General features: G+C 39.0%; 1 protein-coding gene across 1 annotated transcript in view; it reads right to left on the bottom strand.

The window, feature by feature from the left end:
* RHAG (Rh associated glycoprotein) overlaps positions 1 to 13,398 on the bottom strand; it is a 28,117-nt gene extending 14,719 nt beyond the window's left edge. Inside the window, exons 1-2 of the mRNA XM_012441634.3 lie at positions 13,167 to 13,398; positions 533 to 716 (exon numbers count right to left, since the gene is read on the bottom strand). Of these exons, the coding sequence (XP_012297057.2) occupies positions 533 to 716; positions 13,167 to 13,320 (338 nt within the window). The 5' untranslated portion in view covers positions 13,321 to 13,398. The remainder of the gene's footprint in view (positions 1 to 532; positions 717 to 13,166) is intronic.
* Positions 13,399 to 16,478: the final 3,080 nt, after the last annotated feature.

The raw sequence follows: 16,478 nt of genomic DNA, 5'->3' as shown, positions 1-16,478 counted from the left end.
CAGACATGAATGTATTATCCAGCTCAGTAGAGCAAGGCATTGCTTCAGATTTTTTGAATTTCAACACTTTTCTGTTGCATAAGGGAGACAGTTTGCCAGCCAGTACAGTAAATGACAGTGGACTAACAGAGAAACGATTAATCTGGAAAATAAAGAATTGCCTTAATCTGTTTGGACTGCTATAACAAAATACCATAAACTGGGTTATTTATAAATAACAGAAATTTATTTCTTACAGTTCTAGAGGCTGGGAAGCCCAAGATCAGATGCTGACAGACTTGGTGTCTGATGAGGGCTCCCTTTCTGGTTAGTAGATGGTGCCTTCTAGCTGTGTCCTCACATAGTGGAGGGGTGAGGAGTCTCCTGTGGACCTCTTTCACAAGGACACTGATCCCATTCACAAGCACTCTGCCTTCATGACCTGGTCACCTCCCAAAGCCCCCACCTCTTAATATCATCACGTTTGAGGTTAAGATTGTAATATATGAGTCCTGGAGGACACAAACATTTAGACCATAGTAAGGATGCTCACTTTTTGATTCCAATGTTAATTTTCTGTCCATGGCTGTGCAGGATCCCCTGTGCAATAGTGCCCCACTGGAGGCCCAAAGCAGCAATGAGTAGGTTGATACCCACACTGCTGAAACCATATTTCTTCAGGAAGGTCATGAGGAAGCCAAACCCAACAAATATCATAACATGAACATCTTGGAACACTGGAAAAGAGAAAAGGAAAAAAAATCTGCATTAGGAGAGCTTGAAGAAAGGACTGCATCATAAAGTATCCCACTTATTAAGTGCTACCACCTTTGTATAACGCGCTGGGAAAAGAGAGCATTAGTTGGGAAGCAAAAGTCTGGTTCCAACGCCAGCTTGACTACTTACCAGCCGAGAAACCTTGGCAAGTTATTCAGTGCTTGCGCCTTTTTTTTTTTTTTGGGAAAACTATGCACTATTATAGCAGTGTGTCTTTCATCCTGTCTCTGAGGAATTTTACATTGTTTTCTACCTGAGGACAGCCTTGAAAAGCACAGCGCAAGCATCACCATTTCTTACAGACTTTCCCAATACTCCCAGGAAATGGAACATTTTTTCTTTTAATTTACATAGCTTTGTGTATATACTTCAGCTTTATCATTTGTCATGCTGTATTAGCATTTACTTAGCATTTGTCATACTGTAATAGTCAATAAGGTGTCCATCTCCTGTACTAGATTGTGAATTTCTTGATTGAAGGGTTTAGGATACATTCATACTTGGCTCTCTTAAACTCAGCATGGTAGCTTGCATATCAGGGACGAAGTAGTACATTTCTTTGATGAATGTATGAATAAATACATGAGCTACAGTCTCCATTCATCAAATGTGTATAATAGCACCAGCCACAAAAATGTTAGCAGATCATTATTTGAATCAAATGGGATAATTTCTTTGTTATCATTGTATGAACCACGAAGCATTAATAAATGTAAAGGGGCCGGACGCGGTGGCTCACGCCTGTAATCCCAGCACTTTGGGAGGCCGAGGCGGGTGGATCACGAGGTCAAGAGATCGAGACCATCCTTGTCAACATGGTGAAACCCCGTCTCTACTAAAAATACAAAAAATTAGCTGGGCATGGTGGCGTGTGCCTGTAATCCCAGCTACTCAGGAGGCTGAGGCAGGAGAATTGCCTGAACCCAGGAGGCGGAGGTTGCGGTGAGCTGAGATCGCGCCATTGCACTCCAGCTTGGGTAACAAGAGCGAAACTCCGTCTTAAAAAATAGTAATAATAATAATAATAAATGTTAAGGTTGTATTCTCTTGAGTAACAAATATTCAACTTGTTTTCTGGGGATATGGGCTCAGGTGCCTGAATTCAATCACATGATTGTGTGACCCTGGGCAAGTTACTTATTCTCTATGAGCTTCAGTGTTTTCATCTGCAAAGATTATAAAGACCCTATTTCACAGAATAATGCAAGTGGGATCGCTGGTGCAGCAGGATTTGTATACAGTAAAGTATTATACCAATAAAACATATGATCAAATACAAGATAGTGAAAACATGAGCTCTTCCTTCAAGAAACTAACAGCTAAGTTGTTAAGACATATATATGGATAAACCATGTGTGAAATTGACATTTTGCATTGAAAATAGTCCTTTGATCTGACGGGAGGATCTGGGCGGTATATAACAGCATCCACCACAGTGGACAAGCCTGAGTGGGGTACCATAGTCTCTTTTTAATTAAACATCAACACTGTGACCAGAGGTTTAAGTGGAAATAGGTATGAGGGAAGATATGCGAAGTAAATATGTCCCAGAAGAAATTGACATTAGAAGTCAATTAATTTGCCCAAAGGGTGAAGTCAGGATTTGAATTCTGGCCCGACTCTCCTGATTTCTCCACTTATTGAGCACTGTAGGACTATAAAATAACCAAAGCAGAGCTCTGGCTTTTGAGTCAAACAGAGTCGTGACTACTTCTTGGCTCCTCTCTACTTCTGTTCTGCCATCAGGCTCGGGGGTAGTATGCTGAGAGTAAGAGACTATGGTACACTATTCAGGCTTGTCCACTGCAATGGATGCTGAGACGTGCTGCCCAGATTGCCCCTTCAGATCAAAGGACTTATTCCTTCCATTTTCCCTTGCAGTCAGGAGTGCTGCCAGATAAAGCTCTAAGCTCTCAATTCTCTCTGGAAAATGCTCTTGTTTTGCTCAAGATCATAGCTCTTCCCTAGGGTAGTCTGCACCCAATAACTGATTCACATGAGTAACCCCTTGTCTCAGAAAAGAACCACCTGAAACTGGACAGTCCTAGCTTCAGAGCCTCCTGCAGGGTCAGCTGAGGGCTTCTCCTTCTCTGCCCAAATCCTTTCTCCTCAGGTGTTGACCCTTAAGGTGCTGATTCCCATCCCAGGGTACCTACCCGGGGTACCCTGAACTGAGATTTTACCTGACCCACTGGTGGGCACTTGTCAACTAACATCAACCTGTTTCCCATTTTGCTTTTTGAAGTGTGGATGACCACATATATTCATTTTTCTTTACACATTGTTTTGCCACGATTTAATTTTTTTTATTATAGTTTTTATAGTAAAAATTTGATATAGATCATAGAAGAAGTTGGAGGGGAACTTAGAGAATATGCATGACTCTTACTATGGTTTTACTAAACCTTTATGGGGCTCAGTTCCCTTTTAAGGAAGACTTGGATTACACGATGTCTAAAATGTCTTAGCTCTACAACTTGCTTTATGCATTTTATTTTGCATTTAGGTCAGGACTCTAAGACACAGACAAATTAGGTGACTTGTATAGTCCTCACAAAGTAGAATAAAAATAAGGACTCAGGTTTTTCTTCATTTTTTAAAATCACACAAAGCTTTTTTTCTAACATTCTTTTTTTTCTTTTTTTCTTAGAGCACTCTTGTTTTCTCTGTAATCTACTGATTTTATTTATTATTATTATTTTTAAAAATACATTTTATTGCATTTTAGGTTTTGGAGTACATGTGAAGAACATGCAGGATTGTTGCATAGGTACATACATGGCAATGTGATTTGCTGCCTTCCTACCCCATCACCTACATCTGGGATTTCTCCCCATGTTATCCCTCCCCATCTCCCCCGCGACCCTCCCCTAGTTCCCCCACCCCGAGACCTCAGTGTGTGATGCTTCCCTTTTAAATTGAGCAGTTACCAACCGATAAGGTTTGGGTCTGCTCCCCCCCGAGACCTCAGTGTGTGATGCTCCCTCTTTTTTTTTTTTTGAGACGGAATTTCGCTCTTGTTACCCAGGCTGGAGTGCAATGGCACAATCTCGGCTCACCGTAACCTCCACCTCCTGGGTTCAGGCAATTCTCCTGCCTCAGCCTCCTGAGTAGCTGGGATTACAGGAACGCGCCACCATGCCCAGCTAAGTTTTTGTATTTTTAGTAGAGACGGGGTTTCACCATGTTGACCAGGATGGTCTCGATCTCTTGACCTCATGATCCACCCGCCTCGGCCTCCCAAAGTGCTGGGATTACAGGCGTGAGCCACTGCGCCCGGCCAATGCTCCCCTTTTAAACTGCGCAGTTACCAACCGATAAGGTTTGGCTCTGTGTCCCCGCCCAAATCTCATCTTGTAGCTCCTATAATTCCCATGTGTTGTGGGAGGGAGCTTGTGGGAGATGATTGAATCATGGAGGTGAGTCCTTCCCACGCTGTTTTTGTGATAGAGTGAGTCTCACAAGATCTGATTTTTTTTTTTTTTTTGATATGGAGTCTTGCTTCTGTTGCCCTGCCTGGAGTGCAATGGTGCCATCTTGGCTCACTGCAACCTCCATCTCCTGGGCTCAAGCAAATTCTCCTATCTCAGCCTCCCGAGTAGCTGGGATTACAGGTATGGGTTTTTGTTTGTTTGTTTTTGTTTTTGTTTTTTAGTAGAGATGGGGTTTCACTATGTTGGCTAGACTGGTCTGGAACTCCTGACCTCGTGATCTGTCTGCCTCAGCCTCCCAAAGTGTTGGGATTACAGGCGTGAGCCACCGTGCCCGGCAATCTGATGGTTTTAAAGGCAGGAGTTTCTCTGCACAAGCTCTCTCTTTGCCTGGTGCCATCTATGTAAGACATGACTTGCTCCTCCTTACCTTCCACTGTGATTGTGAGGCCTCTCCAGCCATGAGGAACTGTAAGTTTAATAAATGGCTTTCTTTTGTAAATTGCCAGTCTTGGGTATGTTTTTACCAGCAGCTTGAAAACAAACTAATACACCCAACTAATTTAAGAATTTTTAAAATCTAATTTCATAAATATCTCTTAGTGGAACAATTGTTCTGCAGATTTCATCCCTCTTCCCCTTTGATGGAAAACCAGACATTTTATAACTGGGGAAAGAAATTTCATGTATTAACTGTGCTTCAATATATTTCCTTCTTCTAATCTAATTCTTGTTACTGCTTTTCGCCACAAGGGGGCTTAAGAACCTCATTTATTATTTAAATTAACAAGGAGGCTCTTGACAGATAATGATTCGGTATGAAAGATAGGAATAAAAAGATTTATGAACAACTAGGATTATTGCATTACCATTTATCCTGCTTTAAGAGTTTGTGGGTGGGAACCAGAGAGAGGGCCACAAATATAGTTGTGTGGTGCAAGGCTCTGCCACTAAAGTAACACAATATCCATTTTACAGAAGAAAAGGAATTTCTTTAGGAGTTTGTACTTTGGAGAAATCTTCCAACAGGTTTTAAGGATTGTCAAGTCTTGTCTAAATCAGTGATTCTCAACAAGAGGTGATATTAGCCCCCAGGGTACATTTGACAATGCCTGGAGACGTTTTTGGTTGTTGCAACTTGAGGAGGTAGAGAGTGGTGCTGCTGATGTCCTGAGGGTACAGAGCAGGGTTGCTGCCAAACATCCTCAGATGAATAGGACAGCTTCCCACAAGGAAGTATTTGGCCCAAAATGTTAAAGGTGCTGCTGTGGAGAAACCCTCATCTAAATCAACTACGCTTTTAAGGATTCATAGTTAATAGTGTAAAACTTCCCTTTTCTTTTCTTTTCTTTTCTTTTTTTTTTTTTTTTGAGGCGGAGTTTCGCTCGTTACCCAGGCTGGAGTGCAATGGCGCGATCACGGCTCACCGCAACCTCCGCCTCCTGGGTTCAGGCAATTCTCCTGCCTCAGCCTCCTGAGTAGCTGGGATTACAGGCACGCGCCACCATGCCCAGCTAATTTTTTGTATTAGTAGAGACGGGGTTTCACCATGTTGACCAGAACGGTCTCGATCTCTTGACCTCGTGATCCACCCGTCTCGGCCTCCCAAAGTGCTGGGATTACAGGCTTGAGCCACCGCGCCCGGCCAAAACTTCCCTTTTCTTAAAATGTTTTAAACCAAAACAGAAAATGCTGGCTTGATTTACTTAAACATTGCTGCCCAGTAGCACAGCAAATTTTGCACTCTGTTTTGGACCAAGATATCAGGGGTGATGGAATCAGGTGCCTACATTTTTCTTGCTTCCTTCTCCCATTCCTTGCTGCCCCCTGAGGTCATAGCAACTCAAGTGTTTTTATTTCAAGCATTTTCCTGAAAATTGTTAACAGTAAATAAAAGAGGATAGTGAAAAATATAAAAGTGAAGAAATCTCAAGGCATTAGAATAGTACACTGTTCTTAGCATTCGCATCTCCCTGGCTGTGGTAAGTTGTGTCTTTCACACTTATTTATTTATTTTATTTTTATTTATTTATTTTTTGAGATGAAGTCTCACTCTGTTGTGCCCAGGCTGGAGTGCAGTGGCACAATTTTGGTTCACTGCAGCCTCTGCCTCCTGGGTTCAAGCGATTCTCCTGTCTCGGTCTCCTGAGTAGCTGAGACTACAGGCATGTACCACCACACCCAATTAATTTTGTATTTTCAGTAGAGACAGGGTTTCACCATGATGGCCCGGTTGGCCTTGAACTCCTGACCTCAGGTGATCCACCAGCCCCAGCCTCCCAAAGTACTGAAATTACAGGCATGAGCCACCGCGCCCAGCGTCTTTCACATTTAGAGAAGCATCACACTGATCCAAAACACTGTGTTAGCTCCATGATAGCTTGTAATTTATATTCCATTTGAATTGTTTACTAGCTGCGTGTCTTTGGTTAACCAGTGAATCTCTCTGAGCCTCAGCTTCCTCATTTGTAAAATGGGAGTAATACTTCATAAGGCTCCATGAGGGCGTGGACTTTGTTTATTTACCTCCTCATGTCTCCAGTGTCTGGGACAGAGTGCGTGTGAAATATATTCAGAATAAACATGTAAACTGTGGTGAACATCTAACATCCAACAAACTTTTTATGTTTTGATATTGATGTATATTAAGCACTATCATATTTAGGATCAATATTAAGGGAGGCCACAATATTTAGCCATTTTCAAATAGGTAAACCTGTTTCTTTGCTATTAGTTGATGACATGCATAAAACCCCTCATATTGCCACTTGTGTCAAAAACAATTTCATCTCTGTGTGTGTGTGTGTGTGTGTGTGTATATATATATATATATATATATATAAGTGAAGAATATATATATATGCCTGAGTATATCTCTATATATTTTAAACTCACAGTGCCTTATCTTGGAAAACAGCAGCAATTGCTTTGAATTCTATAATTTTTGTTCCGAATAAGTAACAAGGGAAATAAGATCACTCACCTTGAAGTTTTTCACTGAGTAAACTCATTTTCCCACAGATAATATATTCTCATCCTTTAAAAGTTGACTGATGTTAGTGAAGACCAAAAAATATTTTGGCAAATCTGCTAGAGACAATAGATCCATGTAGACAAATGTGGCCTAAATTCCTACCTGATAGACAATGCTGCCTATAAAATATAGTGGTTAATACACAGGCTTTGGCTGGGCATGGTGGCTCACGCTTGTAATCCCAGCGTTTAGGGAGGATAAGGCAGGTGGATCACGAGGTCAGGAGTTCAAGACCAGCCTGGTCAATATGGTGAAACCCCATTTCTACTAAAAAATACAAAAATTAACCGGGTGTAGTGGCAGGCACTTGTAGTCCCAGCTACTTGGGAGGCTGAGGCAGGAAAATCGCTTGAACCCAGGAGGCGGAGGTTGCGGTGAGCTGAGATCATGCCACTGCACTCCAGCCTGGGCAACCAACACAGTGAGACTCTGTCTCAAAAAAAAAAAAAGAAAAAAACAGGTTTTGGATGTGGACAATCTGGGTTGGAATCTGACTAAGCTCTTTCATGTACTAAACATTTGACCTTGGACAAATTGCTTAATCTTTCTAAACCTCAACTTTATCATAGGTCTTTCTTCCTAACATGTGTATTCCAAGGGTTGTTTTGAAGATTAGAAAATAAATACACAATAAGTTAGCACAGTGCCTATGACAAATTAAGCATCATTATAGTCAGCGGTTTTATTATAATTTAAAATTTGTCCTACTTTCCTGTTAAAAATGAATTTGGATTTGAGGTTGTTAACCAGAATCTGACAGGGTACAATTCACCATCATCATCACCACCACCATCAGCAGCAGCAGCATCCTCAGCATCATCTCATTCATTAGTATAGAGGGTTTAATTTATGTTCTTAATTTTGTTCTATTCTACTTTGATATCTTGTAATAGGATATCTTGCAAGCTCTAATGTATTAGTCTGTTATCATACTGCTAAAAAAGACATACCTGGGACTGGGTAATCTATAAAGGAAAAAGGTTTAGTTGACTGACAGTTCCACAGGGCTGGGGAGGCCTCACAATCATGGCAAAAAGCAAAGGAGGAGCAAAGTCATGTCTTACATGGTGGCAGGTGAGAGAGCTTGTGTAGGAAAACTCCCCTTTATATAACCATAAGCTCTCATGAGATTTACTCACTATCACGAGAACAGCACAGGAAAGACCTGCCCCCATGATTCAATTAACACTCACTGGTTCCCTTCCACAACACATGGGAATTATGGGAACTACAAATCAAGATGAGATTTGAGTGGAGACACAAACCATCTCATTCTGCTCCAGTCCTTCCCAAATCTCATGCTCTTGCATTTCAAAACCAATCATGCCTTCCCAACAGTCCTCAAAGTCTTAACTCATTTTAGAATTAACTCAAAAGTCCACAGTTTCATCTAAACAAGGCAAATCCCTTCCACCTGTGAGCATGTAAAATGAAAAGTTAGTTACTTCCTAGACACAATGGGGGTATAGGCATTAGGTAAATACACCCATTCCAAATGGGAGAATTTGGCTAAAACAAAGTGGCTACAGGCCCCATGCAAGCCTGAAATCCAGTGGGTAGTCCTTAAACCTTAAATTTCCAAAATGATCTCCTTTGACTTCATATCTCACATCCAGGTTACGCTGATGCAAGAGATGGGCTCCCATGGCCATGGGCAGCCCTGCCCTCACGGCTTTACAGGGGATAGCCTCCCTCTGGGCTGCTTTCACAGTTGGTGTTGAGTGTCTGTGGCTTTTCCAGGTGCATGGTGCAAGCTGTCAGTAGATCTACCATTCTGGGGTCTGGAGGATGGTAGCTCTCTTCTCAGCTCCACTACACAGTGCTTCAGTAGGGACTCAGTGTTTGGGCTTGCAGCCCACATTTCCCTCTTCACTGTCCTAGCAGAGGTTCTCTGTGATGGCTCTTCCCCAGCAGCAAGCTTCTGCCTGGACAACCAGGCACTTCCCATACATTCAATGAAATCTAGGCAGAAGTTCCCAAACCTCAATTCTTGACTTCTGTGCACCCATGGTTCCAATACCATGTGTAAACTGCTAAGGCTTGAGGCTTGCACCCTATGAAGAAACAGCCTGAGCTGTACATTGGCTCTTTTTAGCCATGGGTGGAGCTGAAGCACCTGGGATACAAAGCACCATGTCCTGAGGTTGCATAGAGCAAGGAGGCCCTGGGCCTGGCCCAGGAAACCATTTTTCTTGCCTAGGCTTCCTAGCCTGTGATGGGAGGGACTGCTATGAAGGTCTCTGACATGCCCTGGAGACATTTCGCCCATCATCTTGGTGATGGGGAAACATTTGGCTCCTGTTTACTTATGCAAATTTCTGCAGCTGACTTAAATTTCTCCCCAGAAAATGAGTTTTTCTTTTCTACTGCTTCATCAGGCTGAAAATTTTCTAAACTTTTATACTTTGTCACCTCTCAAGCGCTTTGCTGCTAAGAAATTTCTTCTGCCAGATACCCTAAATCATCTCTCTCAAGTTCAAAGTTCCACAGAACTTTACGTCAGGGGCAAACCCTACACCAGCCTCTCTGCATAGCAAGAGCCATCTTTACTCCAGTTCCCAACAAGTTCCCCATCTCACTATCAGCATTTTGGTCAAAGCCATTCAATAAGTCTAGAGGAAGTTCCAAACTTTCCCATATTTTCCTGTCTTCCTCTGAGCCTTCCAAACTGTTTCACCCTCTGCTTGTTACCCAGTTCCAAAGTTGCTTTCACATTTTCGGATATCTTTACAGCAGCATCCTACTCCACTGGTACCAATTTACTGTATTAGTCTATTCTCACACTGCTAATAAAGACATACCTGAGACTGGATCATTTATAAAGGAAAGAGGTTTCATTGACTCACAGTTCCACATGGCTGGGGAGGCCTCACAATCGTGATGGAAGGCAAATGAGGAGCAAAGCTATGTCATACATGGTGGCAGGTGAGAGAGCTTGTGTAGGGGAACTCCCCTTTATAAAACAGGTTTTGTGGGACTTACTATCAAAATTCTCCTTGTCTTCTATTTCTTATATATATATATATATATATATGCCAGCTGCTTTGTTTTTTCACATAACCCTGGTGAAGAGAGGCTAAAAATACATCTTCTCTTGTCCAAATGCATTTATATCTCTAATCTTGCATCGTTTCTAGGAATGGCATTTTTTAACCATTGAAATTTATGGAATACATTTAGACATTGAAGTGTGTCTGGTCACACATCTCCTTGTCTGCCTTCCTCCCTGGAATGTAAACTTTGTGAGGACATGGACTTTGCCCATTTTGTCTTTTTTTCATTTACTTTCCTTTTTAAAATTGATATATAATATTTACACACATTTATGGTATACATGTAGATGGTATTTTGATAAATGCATATGCTGTGTAATAATCAAATCATGTTCTTCAGGATATCCATCACCTTGAACATTTATCATTTCTTTGTATAGGAAACATTCCAAATTTTCTCTTCTAGTTATCTTGAAATATATAATACATTGTTGTTAACTACAGTCACCTTACCGTGCTAACAAACACTAAAACTTATTCCTTTTATCTAACTGTATATTTGTATTCATTAACCAAACTTTCTTCATCACATTCCCTGTTCTAACACCCTTCCCAGCCTCTAGTAATCATCATTCTACTTTCTACCTCCATGCAGAGAAAAGGGAATTCTTACACACTGTTGGTGGGAATGTAAATTATAATGTAAACAATATGGAAGTTTCTCAAAAAACTAAAAATAGAACTATCACATGAACCAGCAATCTCACTACTAGGTATATTTACAAAGAAAATGAAATCATTATATTGAAGAGAAAGAGATATCTGCACTCTTATGTTTATTGCAGCACAACACAATAGCCAAGATATGGAATCAACCTAAGTATCCATCAGTGGATGAATAGATAAAGAAAATGTGGCATATATACACAATAGAATCCATTTTGTTTGTTTGATTCACTTTTTAGTGCCTAAAAGCTTGAGAGATTTGGAGATTACTTGCAAGAATTGGGAACTTAATAAATATTTTCTTCATGAATCATAAAATCAGTAAATTTTTATGTTTCTTACAAGTGGTGTAGAAGAGTGATGTGACTATTAAACTATATTTTTAAACAGCTTTATTGAGATATAATTGACATATAAAATTACATATATTTCAGACATAAAACTTGACATTTTGATATTCATATATTTTGTGAAATGATCACTACAATCAAGCTAGTTAACACATCTATTACTTCTACATTGTTACCATTGTGTGTGTATATATGTGTGTGTGTTTGTGTGCGTGCATGTGCGGGGGGGGGTAATAAGACTAAATTGAAGCTATATCCCCTCAGCAAATTACAAGTATCCATACAGTATTGTTAACTGTCATCATTATGCTATACAGTAGATATCCAAAAATTATTTATCTATTGTTAGATTACTGAAAAATGACCATGTTTAGCGACTTTTCTTCAACTTGGTTTTGATCTCAAATTGTGAACTGAAGTTTTACCTAGGAGCTTTGATGCTGGAACTTAGAAAGTTCAGCTTGAATCATGCAATTATTAAGCTCTTAAAGTCTTAAGATAACTTTGTGTAAATCATACTAATCTTAGATCATATTTTTGGCATTTTTAACTTCGTATTTCATCTTTTGTTTACAGATGTGCCAGATAGTGGAGTCTTAGAATAAAAGAATCATATTTGTTTTATTTTTGAATAAATTTGCTGTAGCACATGCTTAGTACTTAATAAAATATTTACCAAATGAGTAAATGAATGAATGAATGTAATGTGCAAAAGCATACAGAGTTGAACATATTTTTTTCTGTTTTATTCTCTAACTTGCAAATTATAAAACTTATTTAATCAAGAACCCTCTTGAGCATCTATGCAGTGTAAATACAACTAGACTTGGAGTCCAGTTTTTTCTGTCTTACTATCCTAACTCTGTCCTTAATTTTCAATTTCGTATTTTTACTAAGTCACTTAGCAACCTTAGGCCATAATTTCTTTGTGGGAGTACCCCATGATACTAATTATCTCAAAAAATGTAGAAATAAAAAAGAGTATCAAACTGTTTTTTAAAAAGCTTAGACATATGCTGTGAACTGTAATAAACATTATACTATTTTAAATAATTTTTATATTTTTAAAATTATTTGAGCCTTACTTAAGAAAAGTAAGTAGTCTATATAATGGTGACATACTACTGTCTCCCTTCCTGCTTAATGAGGTAATGTATGTGTCTGGTTCATATTAAAGACTCAATAAATGGTAGTTGTCATTGTTGTATTAACTATTTTGTAGCCTGCCCATCCAAACTTGAAATTACATTTCTTTCTTCACTCAGTCGTCATTTCGAAGGAAGAATTTTGTTTTTAAATATGTTAGGTATTCACACATTTCTTTTATCTCAAAGGAAAAGAACAACTTCCTTTCAGAATATTATAAAACCCTGAGTACATCTTTTTAATGAAAACTCCATTAACTTCCTACAACATACTAAATACCCCTTCTCATTCTTTAGAATCAAATTCCGCATAAAATCTAGGGTCCTCTTCTTATAACTCTGTTTTCTTAGAACTCTCTCTCCTCCAAAGTTACCTTTGGCCCTCTCAGTGGGGAATGCAAAGGAGGTGTGATACTTTTCTTTCTAGAGCTAGTGACCAACTGAAGGGAAAAAGAAGGTCATTTAGCAGTAGATAATCAATACAAAAAGCATCAATTATTTTAATGTTCAGCTTCTTGTTCTGATATTTTAATAGGAAAAAGTTTTAACCAAACACCTTAATCACAGAGTAGAAGGCCAGATGCCATAGCAGAAATATGTAATGCCCTTAGCACTCGTAATTATCATATAATTCTACAAGGAGCTCGAAGGTTTACAGTATTCAATGGCTTTACATTCTGAGAACCTGGAGAACCCCAAAATGTATAGTAAGTAGTAAATTGCCTACTCACGAGGATATAACTCAAGGAATGTGGCCAAGTCTGTTGGCTTGGTGATGTTGCGCTGCTGAGTATGCTGGTCCGTTTCATACTGAACAAATAATCCAAATAAAACAATCATGAAAATTTCCAGGCCTATGGCTATGAGAGGGAATTTGAACCTCATGTTTGTGGCAAAGGACAGAGGCACACTGAGAGCTTCACAGGCTGTGAGATGTTGATAAGAACAAAGGACTGCTCTGTGTGCAGAATTTTACTGCATGTTCAAGGAACCCCGATGACATCACAAGAAAAAAAATGGGCAAGACTGGTTAAAATGCTCCACCCACTGGGGAAAATTATGCTCTGTAATCTAATTGTTGTTCTAAATGTTGATTTGAAGAATATGCAACAAAGTTGTGAGAAGCTGGATGATGCCAATGATCTATCGCACAGGTCTCTAGAATCATGTTTAACTTAGTTTAGTAGACATTTCTTGAGGGCTTATTGTATGCCAAACATTGTGGTAGCCTTTGTAGAAGCCATGAATTTAAAGAAAAAGATAGAATTGGTCTATTAACTTCTTGAGGAAATTAAGGATCTAGTTGGGAAAACACAAATATAAGCAAATGATTATATAAAAACATATAAGTCTTAGAAAACATAAATAAAGCAGTGATACTTTTTGCCTTAGGCCAAGAACATTAGCATATAAAATAATATCAATGTAAGAACTAAAAAATAAATAGGGTTTTGCAAGTGAAACAGATGGAGGAAATGGTATAAAGCTTGGGAGAACATGGCATGTTTTGGAAATGGCAGTTAGTCAAGCAAAGCTAGAACCTAAAAGAGACGAGGAGGAAAGGAGGAAGTGGCAGAGATAATGTTGTAATGGAGGTGGCTGTGTTGTAAAGTCCCTCACATTCAATATTGAAGATGCTAGATGTTAAATCTATCCCATGAGCAATGAGGAATATATAGGACTGTAAGGGGCAGTTGTTCATTTATGAAGTTTTTCTTGACTCCTTACTCTGATTTACACAACTGTAAATAAGGAAGTACCCAAATGGATTGTGATATATATTTTAGTCTTAAACAAAAAGAGAGTGAACTTAAACAGGAACGTAACTAATCTATCATCCTGATAGATAGTCAAGTGTAAATAAGATGCAAAGCAATTCAAAACTATCATATGGGTGGAGGAATTCTTGTCTCCACTTTGGAATTGTTCTCATGGCAGAATAAACCTGTTTTTGAGAACTAAGAGTTACCAGTTAAATAAAATTTCTTTCATGAAGCCCAATTTCCAAAAGATTCTATGCAGAATTTGGAGAGAGAGTGCAAGTGACTGCCGGGCCAAAGTCTACATTATAACAAATATTTATAAAACAAAGCATCAGGATTTTTTTGGTCTTTCTGGTATGATTTTCCACAGTAGAACGTGATATGCTGGGAATAAACAATCTCTGAAATTTTATAAATATACAAACACTTTGGAAAAAATGACTATTCCCATTGTTCCTTATAGCATAGTACAAGAGGAGTAGGTTCACATGCTTAGCTATAAAAATACATGTGTACATCACACACTTTAATTTTTGGTTTTGCAGTAGCCTAAAGAGTGTTCCAACAAATCATAAATGCAAAATATTTGCATTAATAAACTATATATAAACTTGTGAAAACCAAGTATCAAATTATAAATTGCAAGAACATCTAAACAATATCACAAATCAATATGATTTTAAACTCTTTAATAAAAAGTGACACAATATATTAAATAACCCAAGACCTATGGCCTCTCTTCTTCTCTGGGACATTTTCAGCAGCTCAGCAACCTCTCAATGCATGGAGAGTAGAGGATTCTACTCATACAGGTGATGGTACTACGCTAGGACTTTGAGGAGTTCAGATTTGTTGCCTTCTTATGAATGTAGACCCTTGTATTGAAGCAAGCTGCATCATGTGCCATCTGGGAAAATATTTCTCTTGTTCAGCTCTTCACTTAAGCTGCTCTTTCTAATTGGAACTTTTCCCACTTATTCTCTGCCCCCAACCCTATGTACATCATCCATCATTCTTCAGTTTTCAGATAAAACGTTACTTCCTCAGAAAAGCCTTCCTTGATCTCCCATCTTAAACCAGGTTTTCACCGTTACCTGTCATTGAATTGTGGTCATTTGTTTGCATTTAGTATAGTTGGCTGTCTGCTGTGTGTGATATATTTATGTAGCGTTTTTATTTACATGTTATTTTGAAGAATGGTTGTTTCCCTTACTGGCCTGCTAGCTCCACAAGAACAGGGGCTGTGTCTCTTTTGCAACTAATTTGTTATCTAGAGTGAATAATACCATGTCTAGCACAATATATAATTGATAAACATCATTTGAGTGAATTGAATTAAGGGCAGACTTGAAGGGAGAAACACTCAGCAGGCAGGCCAGCAGTGTGAGGAAGGGAGAGAGGGACAGCTTTACTCTAATACATTTCATTTTAAATTATAAATATATAGTATCCTGGCAGTAGCTTTCATACTGCTGTCTACTCTCTCATTATTTCAATCAGTGGGGGCTTATCATCAGGTTCTCTGTGACTGGAACAAAAGGGAGGATCAAGCCCAAGTCATGAAGCTTGGAAGGGCCAAATTCTTGGTGCAGACCAACACGTGGTAGTGTGAACCTGAAGATTTTAAAAAATCTTTCTCATGACAGTTCTGAATCACAAAGACAATTGGCTGAGGGTGTGGGTGTCCTAAAGTGGAAATGATTTATCTGTTGCCTTGTCTGTTCATGAAACTACAGAGATGGCTTTCTTCTAGTGTCTTCAGTAAATGAGGTAAAATCAGAAAGAATCATGAATGGGTAAGCCATATTCTCATGCAAACCAAACCAAACAAAACAAAACAAAACACACACCATGCAAATGAACCTTCAAGTTCCCAGCTAAATACGTAGATAGAAATGAAGTATTCTTGGGTTAATGTAGGAGCCAGTGGGTTACATGGGATCTTCAACTCATTGATTCTCAACTCGCTGTGTGACTTTAGAAAAGAAACCATTTCTTTGTTTTATTTTCTGAATATATGTAAAATATAGCTAATTGTTATTATTAGAAATTTTAATTTGAGTTCATTTTTAATAGCAAAGAATAACTGAAACAGGACCACCACTGCTTTTTAAATGGACTCTTTCTCTCTACCTTTGTATATCTGTAATGGTTGTGGAAGGTGGGAGGTATTTAGGAAGAAGAAGGTACTAAATACTTTTAGCATTTTCTGTTCTGGACACTGTGTTAGGTGCCTATTTACCCACTTTGTTTAGTCCTACTGCAATTTGATGTATTTCA

This window comes from Aotus nancymaae, unplaced genomic scaffold (genome assembly GCF_030222135.1).
Source record: "Aotus nancymaae isolate 86718 unplaced genomic scaffold, 86718_ANA_hifiasm-v0.15.2.pri h1tg000040l, whole genome shotgun sequence".
In the NCBI taxonomy this organism is placed as follows: Eukaryota; Metazoa; Chordata; class Mammalia; order Primates; family Aotidae; genus Aotus; species Aotus nancymaae.
This window is presented reverse-complemented; position numbering and strand designations above follow the sequence as displayed.